The sequence below is a fragment of the Chaetomium globosum genome, genomic scaffold (genome assembly GCF_000143365.1).
Source record: "Chaetomium globosum CBS 148.51 scaffold_3 genomic scaffold, whole genome shotgun sequence".
In the NCBI taxonomy this organism is placed as follows: domain Eukaryota; kingdom Fungi; phylum Ascomycota; class Sordariomycetes; order Sordariales; family Chaetomiaceae; genus Chaetomium; species Chaetomium globosum.
Window position 1 is genome coordinate 2093975 of NT_165978.1, and position 18443 is coordinate 2112417.

Sequence of the window (18443 nt, forward strand, 5' to 3'; positions counted from 1 at the left end):
AACAGTCAAGACGCCGTCCTGCAACGCCGCCCTTCGCCCATCGCCCCCATGTAAATCCTTCCCATCCATTCATGCGTTCGCCGCCAAACAGCGTGGGCTCAAACCCTCTTTTCGCCCATCCCTGTACTCCCCGTGCCGTAAAAAAAGAAATTTCCATGTCCTTCTTCTGCTGCGAACCCCGTGGGTATGTGGTGCTGATGATAATGATGATGTGGTGGTGTGATGGCGGTGCATCGTTTGATGAACAAAGAAAAAATGATTTGACCAGCTGGTGTGGTTGTGGTGGTGTTGTTATGTCGCGGTCGCCAGTACCGCAGGTAAGTAGGTATTATATGTACGCAGTTCCGTATCCCCATCTCCATATCTCGGAAACTCCTTTCTCTCATGACTTGACGGCCGTGTCGGTGTCGATCTTTCTCCTCTTGCCCTTGGGCGCGGGCGCCATCCTGGGGGTGTAGGTCACGGTGCGGGTGACCACCTCACGGATATGCCGTACGCTGGACCTCGACTCCCGCTTGCCGTGCCCTGGTGTTAAGGGTGTGCCGGCGGTGGCCTCCCGGAGGCCGGGTGTCTCGGGCTCGGCAGGGCGTTTTGAGCCGCCGGGTGTCTCGGCGAATCGCCTGGACTTGAGCGCCGCCTCCCAATCAAAAGGCGACCTGATGGATGCGGCGCTGAGTGGTGACCTTGGGGAGTAGAGCCCGGCTGTGGTGACGGCGGGGGAGGCGGGCAGCTTCATGCTAGGGAATACGGTTGGCCCGGCAGGTGGCGCGGACATGGGGCAGCTGGGACCACCGCGGGGTGGTGTGGACTTCTTTGTTGTATCTATTGGCGCAGGCTTGGAGCCCTTGGTCTTCTCCTTCTCCTTCTCGACCTCGTTGCACTCGCAGCTCAGTTCGGACCGGGCTGTCGACGGGGCGCTCTCGATCTGGTCGCCCTTCTCCTTCTCAGAGTCCTCCGTCTCGGTGGAAGAGCTGCTCGCGCTGCTGTCGTTGCTGCGCGCGCTGCTTGTGCTGCTGGTGGTGCTCACTGTGCTTGTTCGGTTCAACACCGCCTTCCCTGTTTGCGGTGGCGAAGCGAGACACGGCGAGATTAACGACATGCCCTTGAGGAAGTCCAAGTAGGCAACAGGAGGCGTAATGGGGGTCTTGAGGAGATCATGCTCCAGCTTGATGGTCGCGCTGAAGGGCCCGGCAGAAGGGAGCCCGGCGGAGGGCAGTCCAGAGGAAGGGATGGGATCCCGAAAGGCCGATGTCCGCGAGATGGCGGACAAGGGTGTGTTGGCAGAGACGGCCGACGGTAGCGATACGGCAGACCGGAGCTCCGAGGCAGATGGCGGCATGTGGGGGAAGTTTGCGGTGAGGGGTGTCGACACCCTCAAGGTAGGTCTCGCCGACATGTTGGCGGGTGGTATGGTGGTTGAAGAGGAAGGGTCGGTGTGTGCGTTTGTCGAACTGACAGTCGACTCACCTCGGGGAAGGGTGAGAGAAGAGCCGGCAGTTAGGCGGGAGAGGAAGACGCAAGGTGCGGGAGGGTGGGTAACCAATGATTATATGAAGGGATGGGGTGGGCAACGGAGGAGCGTCCAGGCTCCAGACAGAAGGATCGAGCGCTGATTCCCCGCGTGGGCTAGTTTCGGCCGGGGGGTTTCCTGGCGCGAAGTATCCCTGTATCTCTGAATCCCAGAACACCGGGTTGGCACACCGGGGTCTGCTGCGTGGCTTGGGATAGCTCAACAACAAGCAGTCGGTGTTGTTGGTTTGCTGAATCGGCCCGCGTCAAGACCAAGTGGGGGCAGAAGACAAGTGAGTGAGGATCAGCTAGACGAAAGAGGGACGGAATGTTAGCCAGTCGTGCCTATAAAAAACAAAAATAAAAAAGGTATGTTTGCGCTGAGTGGCCGGTTTGACGCTCGACACGCCACGAGAACGAAGACAAGGTCAAAAACAGAAGACAGGCCGAAGAAAGCAATCGAATTGCGGGCAAGGGTTCAGGAAACAGCACGCCTCTTGTCACTGGAGGGGGGCGGCGTTAAAGCAGCGGCAAATCAAGAGAGCGGCCGCAGTGGGGCAGGCTTGACAAGCGAGCAGCGACCACTCGACAGGGGTCTCTCCGGCGGCAGTGGAAGGATGAAAGGGTGAAAGTGTGAAAGTGTGCTTGAGATGTGACTCGGGTTGCAGCTGGCTTGCCCCGTCTTGATGCCCGTGCTGTTCGACTTGTTCCTCCGACGTTCCTCTTGGGAAAAGCGCTCGTCGAGAAGAAGTGGGCGGAACGGGTCCTTGACCGGGGATAGAAGCGGGAGATGAGATAATAAAAACAGTTTGCACTTACGGAGTACTGCCTGTTCAACTGAGCGCTTAACAGGGTTCGATATGGCGAGGCGCCGAGGCAGACTGACAGGTCGTGATGTCCGAGTCGGGGATTTGCCCTCTTAAATCTGAACTGCTGAACTGGGACCAAAACCGTCAGTGGGCGCTTCACGGGCTAATTTGCTGGGCTGCGAGGAGGAAGAGGGAACCCGGGCACAAGTGCAAACCTTCGAAAAGGAAAAGGGTATGGTCCGATTTGCGGCAGGGAAGATGGCGCCGGGCCCAGTAACTACAGACTGTGGAGGATGCTTGATGCTGGTGCTTGCCACGAGCCACCAAGGCCGCGCGGATCGTGATGGCGTCGGTCTCTCAACCGCTGGGACAGGGCTCTTGTGCCTGATTGGTGGTAGGCGCGGGACTCTCAGCAAGGATGGGCGCTAAGGTGATATTATTAGCATCGCACCGTTTGATTGGACAGGTCTTGCCGCTCACCAGGTACCACAACGACAGCTGACAGTGTTTCGATGTCGAACTGTCTCGATTCTCGGTGTTGACGAGATGTGATATCGCAGTCGAGAATAGAAACAGCAAAAGTGAAAGGGGAAAGAGGAACTTGATGTGAATGTGGGGGGGAAGCAGTCCGATAGGTCTGAGAGAGGGAAGAATAAGGCGGGCACGTCCGGCGTTCTTCTGAGATTAAGGTGCAAGTGAGTCCACGGAACCAGCCTGTGGGATGAGAGAAAGCAAAGAAAGCGTCGGTATGAGCGGAGGAGGAGATGAGTTCTGGTGCTGAAGTTTGACTCGAACCAGCTGGAAACCTTTCTCTTAATATCGTGGTGGGTGTTTGGCGCATATATGCACCCTTCGCTCATGGAAAGCTCCAACCGCCTTTCCTTTCTGCAGCTCATCTGCCGCCGGGCGGGTAACCCTTTGCATGGCTTCCACGCTGAACCATGACCACTGGCTAGATCATTCTCGAGCCGCCCTTCCGGATGCTTCGACGGAGCGCGCGCCACCAAGTTGCATCTGTAGCTACCCAAAGCCAAGGGCACCATCAGTTCCCTTGCGCAAAGGAAGTTAGTGGCTGCCCGTTTCGCGAATCCTCGATTCCCAGGCGCGCTTATTCCAGGCCGCATCTTCCAAGACCTGATACCGAACCGCGACCAACACCCTCCCCGCGGCTGTTGACGCGCTTGCAAGAGCTAGTTTAGCTTTGGGGGCGTCGGTTGGCTGACACCTCCCACACCGTCGGACTCGGTACGTATCTTGCCGCCCTCGACCAAGTCAACCATTGGTTCCCCGCCGGTAACCCTTCGAACCTTCATGGTCCTGGGAATATAACATTGACAGAGCGCGCGCCTGTTCCTCCGGTAACACTGCTTCCGTTTATCGGATGGAGAGGGCCGGCCTACTCTGCGGCCCTGCCGTGGTTTTGTCCACGCCGACTCAACGTGCCACCTTGCCGCATCGCCCACGAAGACTGTTTCTCGCTTGCCTTCACTGGTTGGTTTCCGGTATCAAGGGCTCATCTCGTTGAGGGATCGTGGCTGCCGATAGACTGATTCTTCGCATGCTCATGTCGAGCCCAGAGGGCTGTGTGCGGACCGTAACTGTACGGCATGCTGGAGGCTGGTATCTGACGATGGAACTTTTCGGCGGCAAGGTTGCGGGTCTGCGGGCCATTGGTCTGGCAGATAGTGCAGTAGCCGCTATAGAAACCAGGGCGGTACCGTCTACCACGCAAACAACGTGGGTAGCCGCGTGGGTTACTTGGTAGCTGGGCCTTCGTGCAGCTCCCCACTCGTTATCGTTGACACGTTCCTTGTATCTACGGGCGGATGCTTTCTCCGCCGTGGTCTCTTGACTGGGCCCCATGTCTGAACTGCCTTGCAACATACGTCGTTTGCCGCTTCCACATTCTTTCCGCCATGGCCACCCGCTGAGTGATGCCGATACAGGGGTTCACTGCCCAAGATATCTCAGTTCAACTGCTTACCGCGGGTTAGCAGGAGTTATGAGTCGAAACCCATTCTTCGGATGTCAGGGCTCTTCAACTTCGCTCTTCTCGTCGACGGGATGTGAAGCTTCTCTCAGCCCCTAAGCAAACGACCCCATCTGCGGTTCTGGTTCCCAAAGGGCCCAGTCATGAGAGCGAGACCATTGATCCTTCAGTTGGCGCCGGGCGTCTCAAAGTCGAATGAGAGGTGGCATTGCTCTCTCTGCGGCTAACGCACACGGATCCCCTGCTACCTAACCAACTGTCTTCCGTCAGTAAACGCTATTCGAGCCGCTTCTGGATCCTTTGCTGCAGGATAGACACCCATCCCAACAAGGCAGCCGGCACAAAGCCAAGTCTGTCCTGCGTCCGCCCCTACCAAAGCAGGTAGACATGTGCCTCGGGGCTACATGAACTCACTTTGGCCTCTGTGGTTTGTGTTGATGCCGTGCCAGCCCATGTTATCGCGGATTTCGTGAATACGGCCGGGACAGGCGCGACTAGGAGGCACAATGTCCTCCACTGAGAAACCTGCAGCGGCCACGGAATCAACAGATTGGCCCAGCAGTTCTTCCTTCCTCCTTCGGTGACTATCAGTGAGTCAGTAAACACAACAGCCCAAGAGCAAGGAAGGAAGCCTAGGATCGGAGGAACATCCGAGACTTGGATGATGGCGAGGCTGGAACTTTGACCCACCTAATCCACAAAGGACCAAAGTCCTTCGTCGTCCCCTTCTTTACTGTGGTATCTCTTGAGCAACTTGCGGTCCACTGCGTCCCTCTGTCTTCGTTTTCTACTTGGAAGTTGCCGGAACCGAACCACCGACAGCCCCCAAAGGCAGACCCAGTGTCCCAACACTGAAATGTGACGCGACACTTCGGTGGGCAGACTGGAGGGCTTGGCGTGGCCTCTGAGTCAAGATGTTTTGGCTACCTGGTTCCATATGGACACGTTTGGGGGCTGGGGTCGATCGAAAGCCAACGATGCAAGCAAGCGGCCACAGACGCAACCTGCTCCCGCACAGCGTTACCAGTTCGTAGTTGGGAGGAATACAGTATCTGCATGTCCAGTTGTTAGCTCACGCCAAATATTTTGCCATGGTGTTGAGAATCCAAAGCAAGAAGGTGTTTACTTCACGTGCCTTCCTTGACCCTCTCGCCTCTGTGCATCCCGGCCTTCCAAGACATGATGAAATAATACCCTATCGTGGAACAAGAGATTCCTAGATGTATTGTAACAGTTTTAGACTGTGTTCTGCCGAATAAATAGAATGTGGAAGGAACTGGGTAACATATTTTGGGTATCTTGCCCTTGAAGATTTATCGTGGGTTGGTGGTTTGTTTAGGAAGGAGCGAGCCGCTGTCCTGAGGCCTGCGGTGCCCCAGTCTGAAAAGATTTTCAACCGCAGTTTTGGTAATTCTTCAAACCAATTAACTTAGGCATTTATGCTCTCAGGTAGGCCATTCCATCACTGTCTTCAGTCGCTAAGCCTTTGAGTTGTTTGGCGAAACAATCTAGTAGGACAGCATCAGTAAGCATGTGTACCTAATCTTGGGAGAACAAATACTGGCATCTAACCATTTAACAGCGACAACTCCTAGCTGAATTTCCGGTAAGATATCTTGGCCCCTAGTTTGCTTTCTTCGTTGCCAGAATTCTAAGCCGGATTCTCTCGCGCCAGTGCAAGTCAACTCCTTTCTTGGGATCATGACACTTGACACAAGCGTCCCCTTTTCCTCTACTGGCCTTACCTAAATGTAGCATTCACTTGTTCATCGCATTCCCAAAATGCGTGTCGTTTGACTTGAAACGTGCCTTGACCACCACTGCCGATTGACATGGGACTTTCGGCGCAATGTTGTGGTGACCGCTAGAAAATCCCAGCCATGTTGCAAACTAGAACTTCTCCACGAGGCTGTCACACCCCCAAACTTGAACCAAACCAAAGGAACTGTGGAATTGAGGTTTCAGAGTAATGCCACTAGGCCCACCGTTATTTGGTGTTTCCGGGATTCGGGATATCGACGCCCTCGGCCGGGCAAACTCACCGATCACGTCGCTGACGAGGTTTGGCGCTTGCTGTTCGAATCCCACGGCGCCGGCCAACGGGAGGGAGCCATGAAAACGAAGCTTGCTTACTGAAAACAATAACTCTCACATTGCTAAACCTTGCTTTTGGGTACTGTCCAGCGTCGCCCCAGACGGGCCGCCGTATTAGGGGCTGAAGCCCATCACAATCAAGTCAGGAGAAAGCACTTCTCTGGCCAACGATATCGAAGTTCCAAAAGCCAAGATTGTTTCTTTACGGAGATGATTTCTGAAAAAGGGTTACCTCCCGTGTTCAATACAATGCTTTCTTGACGGCGAAGGCAGGAATAGCCCCGGAATTGCTTTAATGACTTCACCCTTGTGACGTTGAACACGCCACCAGTGCCACCTAGAAGGTAACGATCCCTGATTTCCTTTCTGTAGTTTCCGGTACCTTTCGGCATTGATCCACCTAAGCCCAACCTCATACCGAGCAGTCGATCCTTCGCTCGGCTGCCCTCGCTGTTGCAACACCCCTTCCCCGTTCGGAAAGGGGCTACGAGTCACAACGAGATGGGATATCAATGGCGCCTGGGAAGTTACGAAAAGGCAACACCTACGCCGTTACTCATTGATATTACATTGTTCCTGTTTTGCAGCTCATACTCTCAGTAAAACCAAGTAACCGGGAGATGTCCCGAGATCGTGGCATCTGCCGCACACTTGTGGTATCACTAAGTAGTTGACGGCCACAGAGCACTAGCCTCGTTCCGTGAAATGTACCACGATCTCTCACAGTGGCCTTACTTAATAATTGCGGTCGAGAGATTGGGCATAATTGTTCAGGCATGTCTATGCCAGAACCAAGGGGTCCTTGTTTACTCCCAGCACGCCCTCGAAAGGGGTTCCATCACACCCCCTATTAGAAATAAACTCTGACCTGAATCGAGGTCACTCCGAAAGACCGCCTCAATAGTCATGCCGTTTCATCAAGCCTTCCTGGGGAACGTTTTGCTAATTAGCTATCACCTCAGTGATCAACCCGTCCTGGGGCGGATATCCAACCGAAGTGCCGAGACAACGGCACGCCAGTGGCCGCGTCCATGACAACCAAGCCGAGGACGCCAAACGGAGATGACAGCCCCATCTAGGACCGATCGTTTTCATGGCCGTATTCCCAATCAAGCCAGCCCAGCTCAGCGCGGCTGGCTCGGGAAGGTCATCGCCTGATATTCGCCGTCAGCAGACGACGCAGCTTCCCAACCAGGCAAGGTAAAAGTCCTCAGCTCAAAACTCGTCAACGGAGCAATCCGCCCAGTGCGGTAACAGCGCAACGCCCACAAAACCAGCTAACCAGTTCAGTCATGGCAAGCGCCGACCTATTCGGCAAACCATCGAGACATGAACTCAACGCCAAGCAAATGCAGATAACTACGGAGAAGAAGAAACACGTGCATTAGACGAAAGTGACAGGGGTGGAGGGGGGAGGCATATGCGACAATCTCAGCGTCGAATGGCAGAGCAGAACACCATGTTCACGATCTCATTCGCTCGGAGGACCAAGATTTCACGAGGAAGCAGGGACAGGGGGGAGCTACTTGCCCAAATCGGCAAGGCGAGGTAAACGCTCATGGGACGAACGGGGGTTCAGTTGAACAATGGAGAGTGAGAGCCAAGCATCCAAGATGGTTTGGAGGACTGGCACTGGCAGCTGCACACAGAGAGGGAGAGGGTGAGAGAGAGATCGACGGCTAGCGAGGCGGGAATCACTCCGGTGACAGAGATCAGGTGCGCCGACCTCCCGGTCGCCGGCAGGCAGGTAACGAACTCTGCGGGTGCCGATAGGGCAGGTTCCCACCCGGGGGAGGTGACGGACGCAAGAGGTTGAAACAGAGCTCACAACTTCCCTTGCGCGGCCGCAGAATCCGGGGTAAAAGCACAGGCGTCTTCGGCCAATAAGTGGAGGTTAGTGCCGACGGGAAGAGCCTCGCGCCGCAAGTCCGCGCCGGTGGAGCAGAGCTTGTGACAGGGCGTGACGGTGATGCTCATTGGCAAGGCTCACTCGAAAGGGTCACTTGTTCCCCCGGGTGCCCAGCAAGACAAGACCGTCGGTCCCGCGCTTTGCGACTGCATTTGCCCTTTTTTTCTGTCCTTGTCCTTGCGCCGGTCGATCCCGCTCTTGGGCGGGGCCATTTCGGTACGCGATTGACATCATCAAAGTCACCTATGTCTGTATTCGTACACCAAAGCGGCTACCGAGGGTGGTGGCATGCTTGCTTTGGGCGGTTGCTGGGCCTAGAAGGAAACGAGCGAGATGAGGTGCGATGATCGGTGTCAGCGGAACGGCATTGAAAGCAATCTTAGGCTGCCCTTCGAATGCTGCGGCGGCACTTGGTGTGCCGAGTTGCGCGCCTGGGGAGATGAAGGTGGTGAGGCGATGGTGGTGATTGCGACATTGCAATGACCAGGATTCGCGACGCGCGGTTGCGCTCGAAAACCTCAGGAACTTTGGGTGATGGGGGAGCACGGCGAGCTGCTCAGATGAGACAGAGCGGGTTAGGGTTATAGGTACAGGACCAGCGATTCACTCAAAAAAAAAAAAAAGAGCCAGTGACTTTGCAGCAAAGCCGAAAACAACCATTTGTCGCTGCATTTTGATCCATTCACAGAGCCGGAAACATGAGATTTTTGGACCTTTCCCATCCACTCATTCATCGGCTTAACGATGCTGGGATGCACCGCCGCTTGTTCCCGCCACGCATTGTTCTCCGGGCTGCATGGAAGTGGCGTCGGAATCATCCTCAAAACCTGCCGGGGAGGTCGGCAGACAGATCTGACAACTCATCCTGCGTCTGCTTGGATGACACATTCTGTCGTCACCTGATCGGGATCGGGAATTCATGCAGAGGGGGAAAGAGGGGGTACCGTGCATCCCCTTTCGTGTGTCCCGGCCCCTTCGTGTTTGCGATAGACACCTCGGCCATGTCCCGTTTAATTTATGAGTCTACCGAGAAATTCGAGCACGTTCCTTCGTTCTTCGTCCACTCATCGTTTCGCTCGGGTCAGCCCTTCTAGCAATGGGGAACCATTGCCGAACTTCGGCGTCAGTGCCTGGGTGTCCACTTTGCTTTGTCCCTCCACCATCGTGGCGGTATTGAGGGAGAATTGGAACGTGTTGGGCTGGGGAAGAAAGATCGGAATTGGGTTCGAGGTTGTCTTTGATGAACTGCAGACTGCAAGACGTCCTCCCCTGCTTGTTCTGGAAGCCTGATTTTGGTTGACCGCTCTGCGAGCTCATTGGGCCCATGAGGCCGCGATGGGTGATCGAGACGGATGGCTGGGTCGGGTCGGGGCCCACACCGACTTTTGGCCTGGCTTGCCTGGGAGGGAGGAGCCTGAGCGTTTTCCTGCAACCTCAATGCGCTGGCCCGCACCTCAACTTGGCACTGCTCCCTGCTTGCCCGGTCCCCTGGTCCGGCACCCGGCTGCGACCAAACTCGAGGACCACCCATCCGGCTGTTTGCCGGCCGAATAACTCGTTACTGTGCGTGGCGAGTCGGTATTCTCAAATTGGCCTAACCTTGGGCGCCGTTTGATGCCTTTCAGGGCCGGAGGCAAACCAGGCCCTTCCCATTACGGACCGCGTCAAAGGCCTCGACACTAATTCGGTGGGCCACAAGTGCCGGTGAAAGTGACGAATGCGGGTACGAAGTAACTCTTTTGAAATACAACGAAGGTGGGTTGGTTTCGAACTGCCAGATTTGCAAAAGAGTCAGAAAGCCTTCTCTGCCTCCGCAGTCCGTAGGAGGCTGCTTGGGCTAAATTTAGGCCTGGTCCGAACAGCGACACAACAGCCGGAACGAGGAGTCGTCAGCGGCTGTGGTGAGGCGAGTTCGAGCGAGAGACTGCTCTGCCGATCGTCGGTGAAGCCGACATGTTGCATGTCCTAGACACGGCGGAGCCGGCGAGGCTTTATGTATGCCCTTCCAAGCTCGCTGTGGTAGGGTTGCGATTGTAGTGTCGGCTGGAGTAACTGCCGTGACTTTGTAATCGGAGACGGGTGTGTCTCGACGTATGTATTAAGGATTTTATGCGAGTAGATTTGAGCGGAGGTATGTGCAGTTCGTTGTGTTGCCTGAGGTTGCTTACCGATGACCCGAGTTTGGTTGTTGGGGAAGGACTGCAGTTGAATCTGGTCCGCGGGATTGCTCTGCATCCCGGTCTCCTCTTCATCCCGGTGCCCGATCCTGTCTCGCTTGTCAGCCCGACGGGCATCTTGGTCACGTCATCAACAAATGGATGTATTGTATGTACATAGGACAACGTCATTGCTGTCGAAAGTCGACAGCGAGTGTATTGAACTCCACGAGTGCTAGTCGCCGTCAATGCCAACTAACATTGACACTTCAGATGCTCTTATCTTTGGGTGGCTTTCGGGTTAGGATGGAGGCTTTTGGTTGACAGCTGTCAAGCGTCAGGCCTCAGAGGCGTCAGACGCGTGGGGTTGTGAGGGAGGCACGCGTTGCACCTGCCAAAGTTGACCGCTCTCCCGCTCCGGGTACATCCTCGCAGCGGGCACTTTCCTGCAGCGACACCCCCGAAAACTCCTCGGACCCTTACCCCTCCCCTCATCAACCCCGCCAGCCCGCCAGCCACCTGCAACTTGGAACCTGCAAAATCCTCTTTCGGTGGCCCCACTCTCCAGCTGATTCACCCAACCAAATCCGCCTGTTAAAGCAGTCAGGTCGCGCCCTCAAATCATCATTCGGCCTTCCCTCGTCTCTCCTCCTTTCGTTCACAACCAATCAAGCCCTTATTCGTCTCTCCACTGACGCGCTGCCGACGAGGGCAACGCCGTCCGAATACCCCCAAAATTTTCATCAAATCAACGGCCGCCTCCAATTACAACAGCAAGCAGCAGCAATTGCAGTCCAATTAGGACCGCCAAACCACCCAAAGAGTGTTGCGCGACGTCATTCGAATCGCTTGCACGTTTCGCTTGCTCACTTGATCCGCGCGCCGAACCCAGGCAACGGTTTTGAGTTTCGAGCCCGGACCAGCGACGATTCTGCGGTCGCCCGAAGTCAAGGGTTCAAACAGCCCGGTCTGCAGAGACATCCTTGGCGCATTCGCCAGCATTGGAGGCGCAGGCAGGTGACAGGTATGTTCGTGTTTGCAAACCCGCCGCCCCCCGGCTTGTCCCGCCGTCGAACCCCAACACAATCGTGCTGTGCCTGGGGGTGGTTCGCTGTGGCCTTGCATCCCGACGCCTTGAACATGATGCAATGCGCAGCCCAGCCCTGGCCCCAAGCCTGCGAGTTGGTGAGGCGGTCGATCGCGGGACATCAGAGCCAGCCTTTTAAGACAAGAAACCCAGCCCACTCACACTTTGCCGCAGGCGCCAATTCGTTCGGCAAGATCCCCTTTAGGTATCCACTCCAGGACGGCCGAAACAGCTTTAGCTTCATTTTCAGCCAGTCAACAGCCGAGCGCAAAAGGGCAGCAAATCAACACTCGTCCCAAGGGGAAGAAAACACCATTAAACAAGAGACCTATCACCGCCCTCCTCATCGACATCGGCCTCACCATTGGCCCTGTCCCGGTCCCGTGATTGTTTCTGCCTGCGGACCGCAATCAACACCATCTCGCCGGTGTTCAATCATCGGCGTTGTTGCTGATTCCCAGTCGCAATTGCAAGTATTAACGCGCCGTGGCCCCTGTCCAACAGCGGTCCGTCGACTGTTGTGTAAGTACCCTCCTGGACCTTATGTCACAGCACCTTTCTGCACCTTTTCTGGGTTCTTGTCCTTGCATAGCCTACCCGCCAGCGACGCGTTGGTCTTCCCGCGGCTGCATCCTTTCGCTAGACCAATCTCCTGGCGCGGTTGTGCGAGGTCTTTTATTCTTTCTGTACCCGGCGATACTCAATCGTTGGGGTTTTGTCGCTTTCTTTCCGCCTATATCTTGGATGTGGGTGTACATAACTAACGCAAACAGCCATTAGCGTTCGCGGAGTAGTTTTGTTTGGTAGAGTTGACTTGGACGGCACACTCAACACGCCAGAACCCCCAAACGACCGATAAATCTCGAGACGGTGCGTTGCTTCTTTGCTTTTTCTTCTTGCTTACTCCTGTATCTGTCTCACACCAGCCTCGAACCCCTCACCTCCCATCCGGGAACACCCAGTTCCCACCAAGTTCCCCAGACACAGCTCCCCCACACCGTCCGACGTCTTGGACTTCCCCACTCTCGCACACTTTGGTGCAACCCATTACACCTTTCCTTCTGTTCTCGGCCTGCATTGCATTCTCGCCGCAGTTTGAGAAACGGCGGCAAGAGGCCGCATGCGCTTGGGACCCCGCAGCGCCAAACGACAGCCGTTTGGGACCAACGACTCCGCTGCCGCCTGGCACGACGAAGTCGAGATGCGCAGTTCCAGCGCATCCAACAACGTCTGTTGTTGTTGTCTAGCCTCAGGCTGCCTCTGGTCTTCTGTCATCCCTCTCTTGATGATGCTGCCCCAACTAGGCATGGGGCGATGAGCTGGTTGACATGGTGGGCCTGCCTCGTGCATATCCCGTCATGCATGCCAGCGCATCAAACCGGCCAGGGCCCAAGGCGCCAAAACAGAGGGCGCTCCACCACTCAGGGCTTTTCCCCTTCTGCCCATCCGAGCTCCTTCGCTCATATACCTTACTTGACAACCCTGTGCTAACACGTATGGTTCGTAGATTTGGGAAATGGAAAGTTAGACCAACCGCCGAGCTCACAGCTATTACCCATTGCATCCTATCTTACTGGCAAACATTGCGCCTGCGCAACCGTTTGTGCGTCTTCCCGTCCCGCAACCCGACGTCGGCACGACTCGGGGATTTTCAGGCTCGTCATCCACGACAGAGTCGAGGTGTCTTCGTACGCTCCCGTCCTCCCTCACGTGGCTGCGTTTGTCCACGCCATCTCCCGAGAGGCCTTGGATTGAGCCACCCAAGTTTCGCCTCGCAACGACATCAGCCTGCATATGCTGCGGTGCGACCAATTGCGCAGCCCCGCTACCATCCCATCGAGTGCCAACGCATCACTCCAATAGATTGGGTGCACACATCCAGCCCAATCCACAGGTACAAAGTGACTTGAGCTTGTCAGTGTGCCTTGATCCTCCCGATAGATCAGGTCCTTTAAGCTTTACCAGCCGTCGCGAAGCCTCTGGATCAACTGGAGTGGTACTCTCAGTGTCGCGTCTCCATTGTCGAATCCTTACCAAATCTACCTGCAGTCGGCTCCGCAATAGTCGACCCATACCCCCTATCACATCCACAGCAGGGCGATTGTCCCGGATCTAATTCGACGTTTCGTCGGCACCTCTGCGAGGATGATGGAATACGCACAATACCAGCAACAACCGCAAAGCGCACACTCACAGCCGCACATTCAGACAGGGTATCCTACCTCTGCAGGCGGCAACAGCATTACTTCGCCGTCCACGCAACATCTGTCGCAAACATCACCGATACTCCCTTCGCAACAACATCAGCCCTCGCCAACACAGCAACACGGCATGTACCAACCAGGGTATGGGGTGGCCCAACAAAATATGCACTATGGCCTGCAAGGGATGCAAGCTGCTGCCATGGCGGCCACCGCCGCCGCTGCCGGCTCTTCGTATCCGTACATGCCTTCCGATCCCAGCCTGCAGCAGTCGCCGAGGATGTCGGGTGTCGGCGCGAAGAAGGATGCCAGGGCGGGGCCGCGGTCGCCTCAGCAGATGGCCAACATTCCCCAGCAGCGGAGGCTCAGCCAGGTCGCCAGCCCCGGCGTCCCTAACGCGCCCACGATGCTGAACCACGGCGGCCCCCGCACGGCTGTTCCCCCTCCCATGTCAGCCGCGCAGCAAATGCCGCCGCCTCAATCCCCCGAGATGGCGTCTGGGGCTGTTGAGGAGTCGCCCCTTTACGTCAACGCAAAGCAATTCCACCGCATTCTTAAGCGACGAGTAGCTCGGCAGAGACTGGAGGAGGCGCTTCGGCTGACTAGCAAAGGCCGGAAGCCGTACCTGCACGAATCGAGACATAACCATGCTATGCGCCGGCCTCGTGGTCCCGGCGGGCGCTTCTTGACAGCCGAGGAGGTCGCACAAATGGAGAAGGACAAGACCGGTGGCGGAGCCGGCGAGAAGACGGAGGAACAGCCGGCGAGCACCAAGACTGCGGCGGGCGGGACGAAGCGCAAGTCGGAAGGCGGCGCGAACGGGCCGCCCAAGAAGACCAAGCGGGCGAGATCGACCCCCGAAGACGACGAAGACGAAGACGAATGATGACGGAAGGGGGAGGATGAAGAAAGAGAGATGCGGTTGAGGTCTATACCCGTTTTTAAATGTCCCAAGACATGTCATGAAGTTACGACAAGCAACCCCCCTTACTCTTTATTCATCCAGACTGGAATCGCGCGCGCGCCTTTAAGAGGAATGAGTTTGGCGAGGAGTCTATGGGCCGAGCGAGAGATGGCGTGTTTCGAGTGTTTCCTTCTGTTTCTCTTTCAGATTGGGCGACACTTTAGTATGGCTTTTTCTGTGCATCAACAGGGCAGCTCTCGGGAGCGACCACTCGTTTTCGTTTTCGGTTTTTGATCGTGGTTTGGTTTCTGTTCTGGTTGGCGAAGCGGCTCTGGCATTTCGTATTTTCCCTCTCCCGGATACCAACGATACACTTGGCCTCACAGCATATCAGCGACACAGAGCATAGCATGGCGGTCCCTATTTGGCAGGCTGGATTTTCTGGGTTGGGGGTTCCTGGGATGGGACGGCGGTTGGGCGGGGGCAGGAGCACTCCTTTGCAGCGGTTTTGGGAAGGAAGACAGCGCATCACGCGGTTACGACGGATACCCCCCAACATCCCCCCTGATTGTGGATGCGTTTTTTTTACTTTTCTTCCCTTCGATGCTATTGTTTATTGTTTTATTTGTTTCTTTTCGCCGGCGAGGATAACCTCTTGTGCTTTTAGCTGGGCGTGTGGTCTGGTCGTCAACTGGCAGAATGGAACCCGCGATGGGACAACGAAAATAGGAGAGGAAAGAAGAAAAAAGACAACATCAACCCAACAAGAACGAAAAAAAAAGAACAACAAGACTCAGAATGGGACGTGCAGTGCTGGAAACAGACTGCAGCAGTTCGTCCTACGCGTTTCGGTATCGCGTCGATTACTTTTCTTCTCTTCCCTAGGAGGTGGTGATATGGGATTGTCACTGATCAACGGGGAGTCAGAGACAGTGACAGGGAAGGAAGGGTCTAGTGTCGGATGACAATGAAGGACAGAGCCACTTCGTGGACATAGGAAGCCGAACTCCTAGTGTAGATGCCAACAAAAATTTCGATTATAGGAGCGAAATAAAAACGTTCCACGGGGCCAAAAAGACCGTGATTACCTTATTTGCTTGTACTTTTACTTTAGTCTCTTGCAACTCGACATCTTTTGCTCAGTTCTTTTGCCTTCGTCTTGCTCCCTGATGTCTTGTTTTCTCAAGTTCGGCTTTTTATGACCAAAGCATGAGAGCGACAGCACCGTGTCCCAGATGCAGCCCAGAGATGGCATGCCAGGTGGGGAAACGCCGAGGTCGACCGTCTCGTTTAAAAAAAAACCCGGGTACAGCGGCCGGGGAGCGTTGTGGGTGTGAGATTCTGTATGGTCAGACCGTCGCCGGATACATGAAAAATTGAATATATTCTTCTTGCTCTTTGAGTGGTTGCATACCAAACCACCCTCGCTTGGCTTTCGTCCGATTGGAGTGAATTCAGATGGGCGATGGGTGTTCTGACAGGTGGGATCGGATCGAACCAGACTAGGACTGCTGCGTGCGGGCCGCTTGATGACGCGCCGGCGGTTGGCTTGCCGATTTGATGAGGCCGGCGCGATCTCGGGACGGGGCGGCGGGCCCGGTCGGAGGTTTTAAGTCTTTGGCGGACTGCGCGAACACAAATTTGTCCTGTCTCTCATTGTAAGCCAACCCCAACCCTGAGAATATGAACCAGCCTATGGTGCCTCAGAATCAAGGCAGCAAGATTCATTCCCACCACGACGGCCAGCAAAACTAATGTGGGTCCTTCCACCAACGACCCAGGTCAGGCTCGGCAACTGCATCCACTGAATTGCACGTCAACACTGCACTGCCTTATCACGCATTTGCAGAAGGCGGCGCAACACTCAAAATGTTATTCTTCAGGTGAGTCCATCTCATTATCTAAGCAACTGTGTACAAATCCCGTTTTGGGATCTCCCGCGATCTACCTCCTGCGAGTCACGGGGCAGGTTGGGAACTGGGGCAAGCAATGAATGAGCAGGCAACATCGACGAGGCAGGGCGTTCACAGTTGTGTGAAATAAGATTCCGGCATATGTATACTCACAACACCGCAGCTTCTTCAAAACCCTCATCGACCACGAGGTCACGGTCGAGCTCAAGAATGACATCCAGATCCGCGGTGTCCTCAAGAGCGTCGACCAGTACCTCAACATCAAGCTCGACAACATCCAGGTTCTTGAGGAGATCAAGTACCCCCACATGGTGAGTTTGCGCTGTTGGTGATTGAGAGCGATGGTGGCGGTGGAGATGATGAGGGTCGGGATGATGGGGGGAAGAGGGTTTACGGGTGGGATGGCTGCTGACGGGCGGGTGATGTCACAGAGCGCCGTTAAGAACGTTTTCATCCGCGGCTCGGTGGTTCGTTACGTGCATCTCCCTGCGAATGCGGTGGACGTGCCACTACTAGAGGACGCCACGAGGAGAGGTACGCTTTTCACTGAGCCCGCGGGTGTTATCGAGACGTCCCGTTTGTTTTGTCCCTGGAGGCTAACAGCGTACAGAGGCGGCAAACCAGGCTGGAAAAGGGAAATGAGCGAGAGATAGGAGAAGGGACGTTGGTTATGCCATGCGCGTGTGCACCTGGAGGAGCTTTGCTTGCTTAAGCGCCAAACAGAGCCTGAAGAGGAATGCTCTGGGACCCTGCCAGAAATGGGCAGTACTTCAGAGTACAGGCAAGAAATTAGTACTGGACCACAATTAAATGCCAAAAGAAGGGGGGGATTTTGGCTGGTGACACGAGAACAAGTCACCTTTCTCGTGGAAGGAATGGACAACACGAATGGAGCGCCGTTAATGCCCGGATAGGAAATACCCTCGAACATCAAAGTTGGCTGCAACTTTCTCACACTGCGTTCTGATATCATCTTTTCGAGGGAGGCGAGGAGAATGCAAACATCCCGTTCAACGATTCATTTACCATCTTAAGATTCCCACTAGACTACTATGCTCTCAGATTCCAACCATTTCCTCCCATAACGATCCACCACCCAGTCCGTGACCCCATCAGCAAGCTCTCCACACTCAAACCTACACAATCAGCACAAGAGCACAGTAACAAGACACACCACCCAGACCCCACCTCCCAGAAGAAAATTCCCTCAACCCCCCAATATACCTCCCTTAGCTGATGGACCCCCCAGTGGAAACTCACCCCCGCCAAGCACAACAAAAGCGCCCTAAACCCAAGCACCACGCACACCACACACCACATACACCCTCCACAAGGGGAGCTTGGCTCAGTTGGAAGAGCGCAGGTCTCATATTGAGTTATGATCCCGTCTTAAGACCGGGGCTATCCTGAGGTCGTGAGTTCGAGCCTCACAGTTCCCAGTTAGTGGATAGTGGTGGAGGGGGATGAGTTGCTTTTTTTTTTTTTTTTTTTTTTTTTGGTTTGGCGCTGCTTTTTTGAGGGAGGGGTGGTGGGTTGGGTTTTCTTTTTGTGAGTAGAGGGTTTGTTTAGGCGTTCCACGTTTGTTTTCACAGTTTGGTTGTTTGGCCAAGTTGATCATTGGGTGAGTGGTTGTTGAGTCTTTACCATGGAATGGACGAAAAAGGGTATTTATTTATATCTTCATTGTACAAGATGCCTAGAGAACTGGTCGTCCCCAACAACACCGGCCTACACCAGAGATGAGGCGCCCTCTTATACACCACACCGTCCACAACCCCCCTCAACTACCAATAAGCCCCTCCACCCCGCCCATCCTTCCCCTCCCACAACGCCGCCCCCTTTCCCTCCACACCCCCTTTCCCCTCTCCGTC

At 55.2% G+C, this 18443-nt stretch overlaps 4 protein-coding genes and 1 non-coding gene across 5 annotated transcripts; 3 read left to right on the plus strand and 2 right to left on the minus strand.

Moving 5' to 3' along the window:
• Positions 1-382: 382 nt before the first annotated feature.
• CHGG_05972 (uncharacterized protein) lies at positions 383-1396 on the minus strand (the record flags this gene model as incomplete). The annotated part of the gene is made up of 1 exon (XM_001222066.1): positions 383-1396. One exon carries the CDS (start codon positions 1394-1396, stop codon positions 383-385), a length of 1014 nt encoding a protein of 337 aa, XP_001222067.1.
• A 2435-nt stretch (positions 1397-3831) lies between these two features.
• Positions 3832-5401, minus strand: CHGG_05973 (uncharacterized protein; the record flags this gene model as incomplete). The annotated part of the gene is made up of 4 exons (XM_001222067.1): positions 3832-4015; positions 4205-4271; positions 4723-4892; positions 5385-5401. 4 exons carry the CDS (start codon positions 5399-5401, stop codon positions 3832-3834), a joined length of 438 nt encoding a protein of 145 aa, XP_001222068.1.
• Positions 5402-13699: 8298 nt separating this feature from the next.
• Positions 13700-14641, plus strand: CHGG_05974 (uncharacterized protein; the record flags this gene model as incomplete). The annotated part of the gene is made up of 1 exon (XM_001222068.1): positions 13700-14641. The coding sequence occupies one exon, from the start codon at positions 13700-13702 to the stop codon at positions 14639-14641; it is 942 nt and encodes a 313-aa protein (XP_001222069.1).
• Positions 14642-16528: 1887 nt separating this feature from the next.
• On the plus strand, positions 16529-17214 carry CHGG_05975 (uncharacterized protein; the record flags this gene model as incomplete). Its single annotated transcript, XM_001222069.1, has 4 exons — positions 16529-16542; positions 16736-16883; positions 17004-17106; positions 17183-17214. The coding sequence occupies 4 exons, from the start codon at positions 16529-16531 to the stop codon at positions 17212-17214; spliced, it is 297 nt and encodes a 98-aa protein (XP_001222070.1).
• A 692-nt stretch (positions 17215-17906) lies between these two features.
• CHGG_11362 lies at positions 17907-18011 on the plus strand. The gene has a single exon. It is a non-coding gene; the product is annotated as a tRNA-Met (tRNA).
• Positions 18012-18443: the final 432 nt, after the last annotated feature.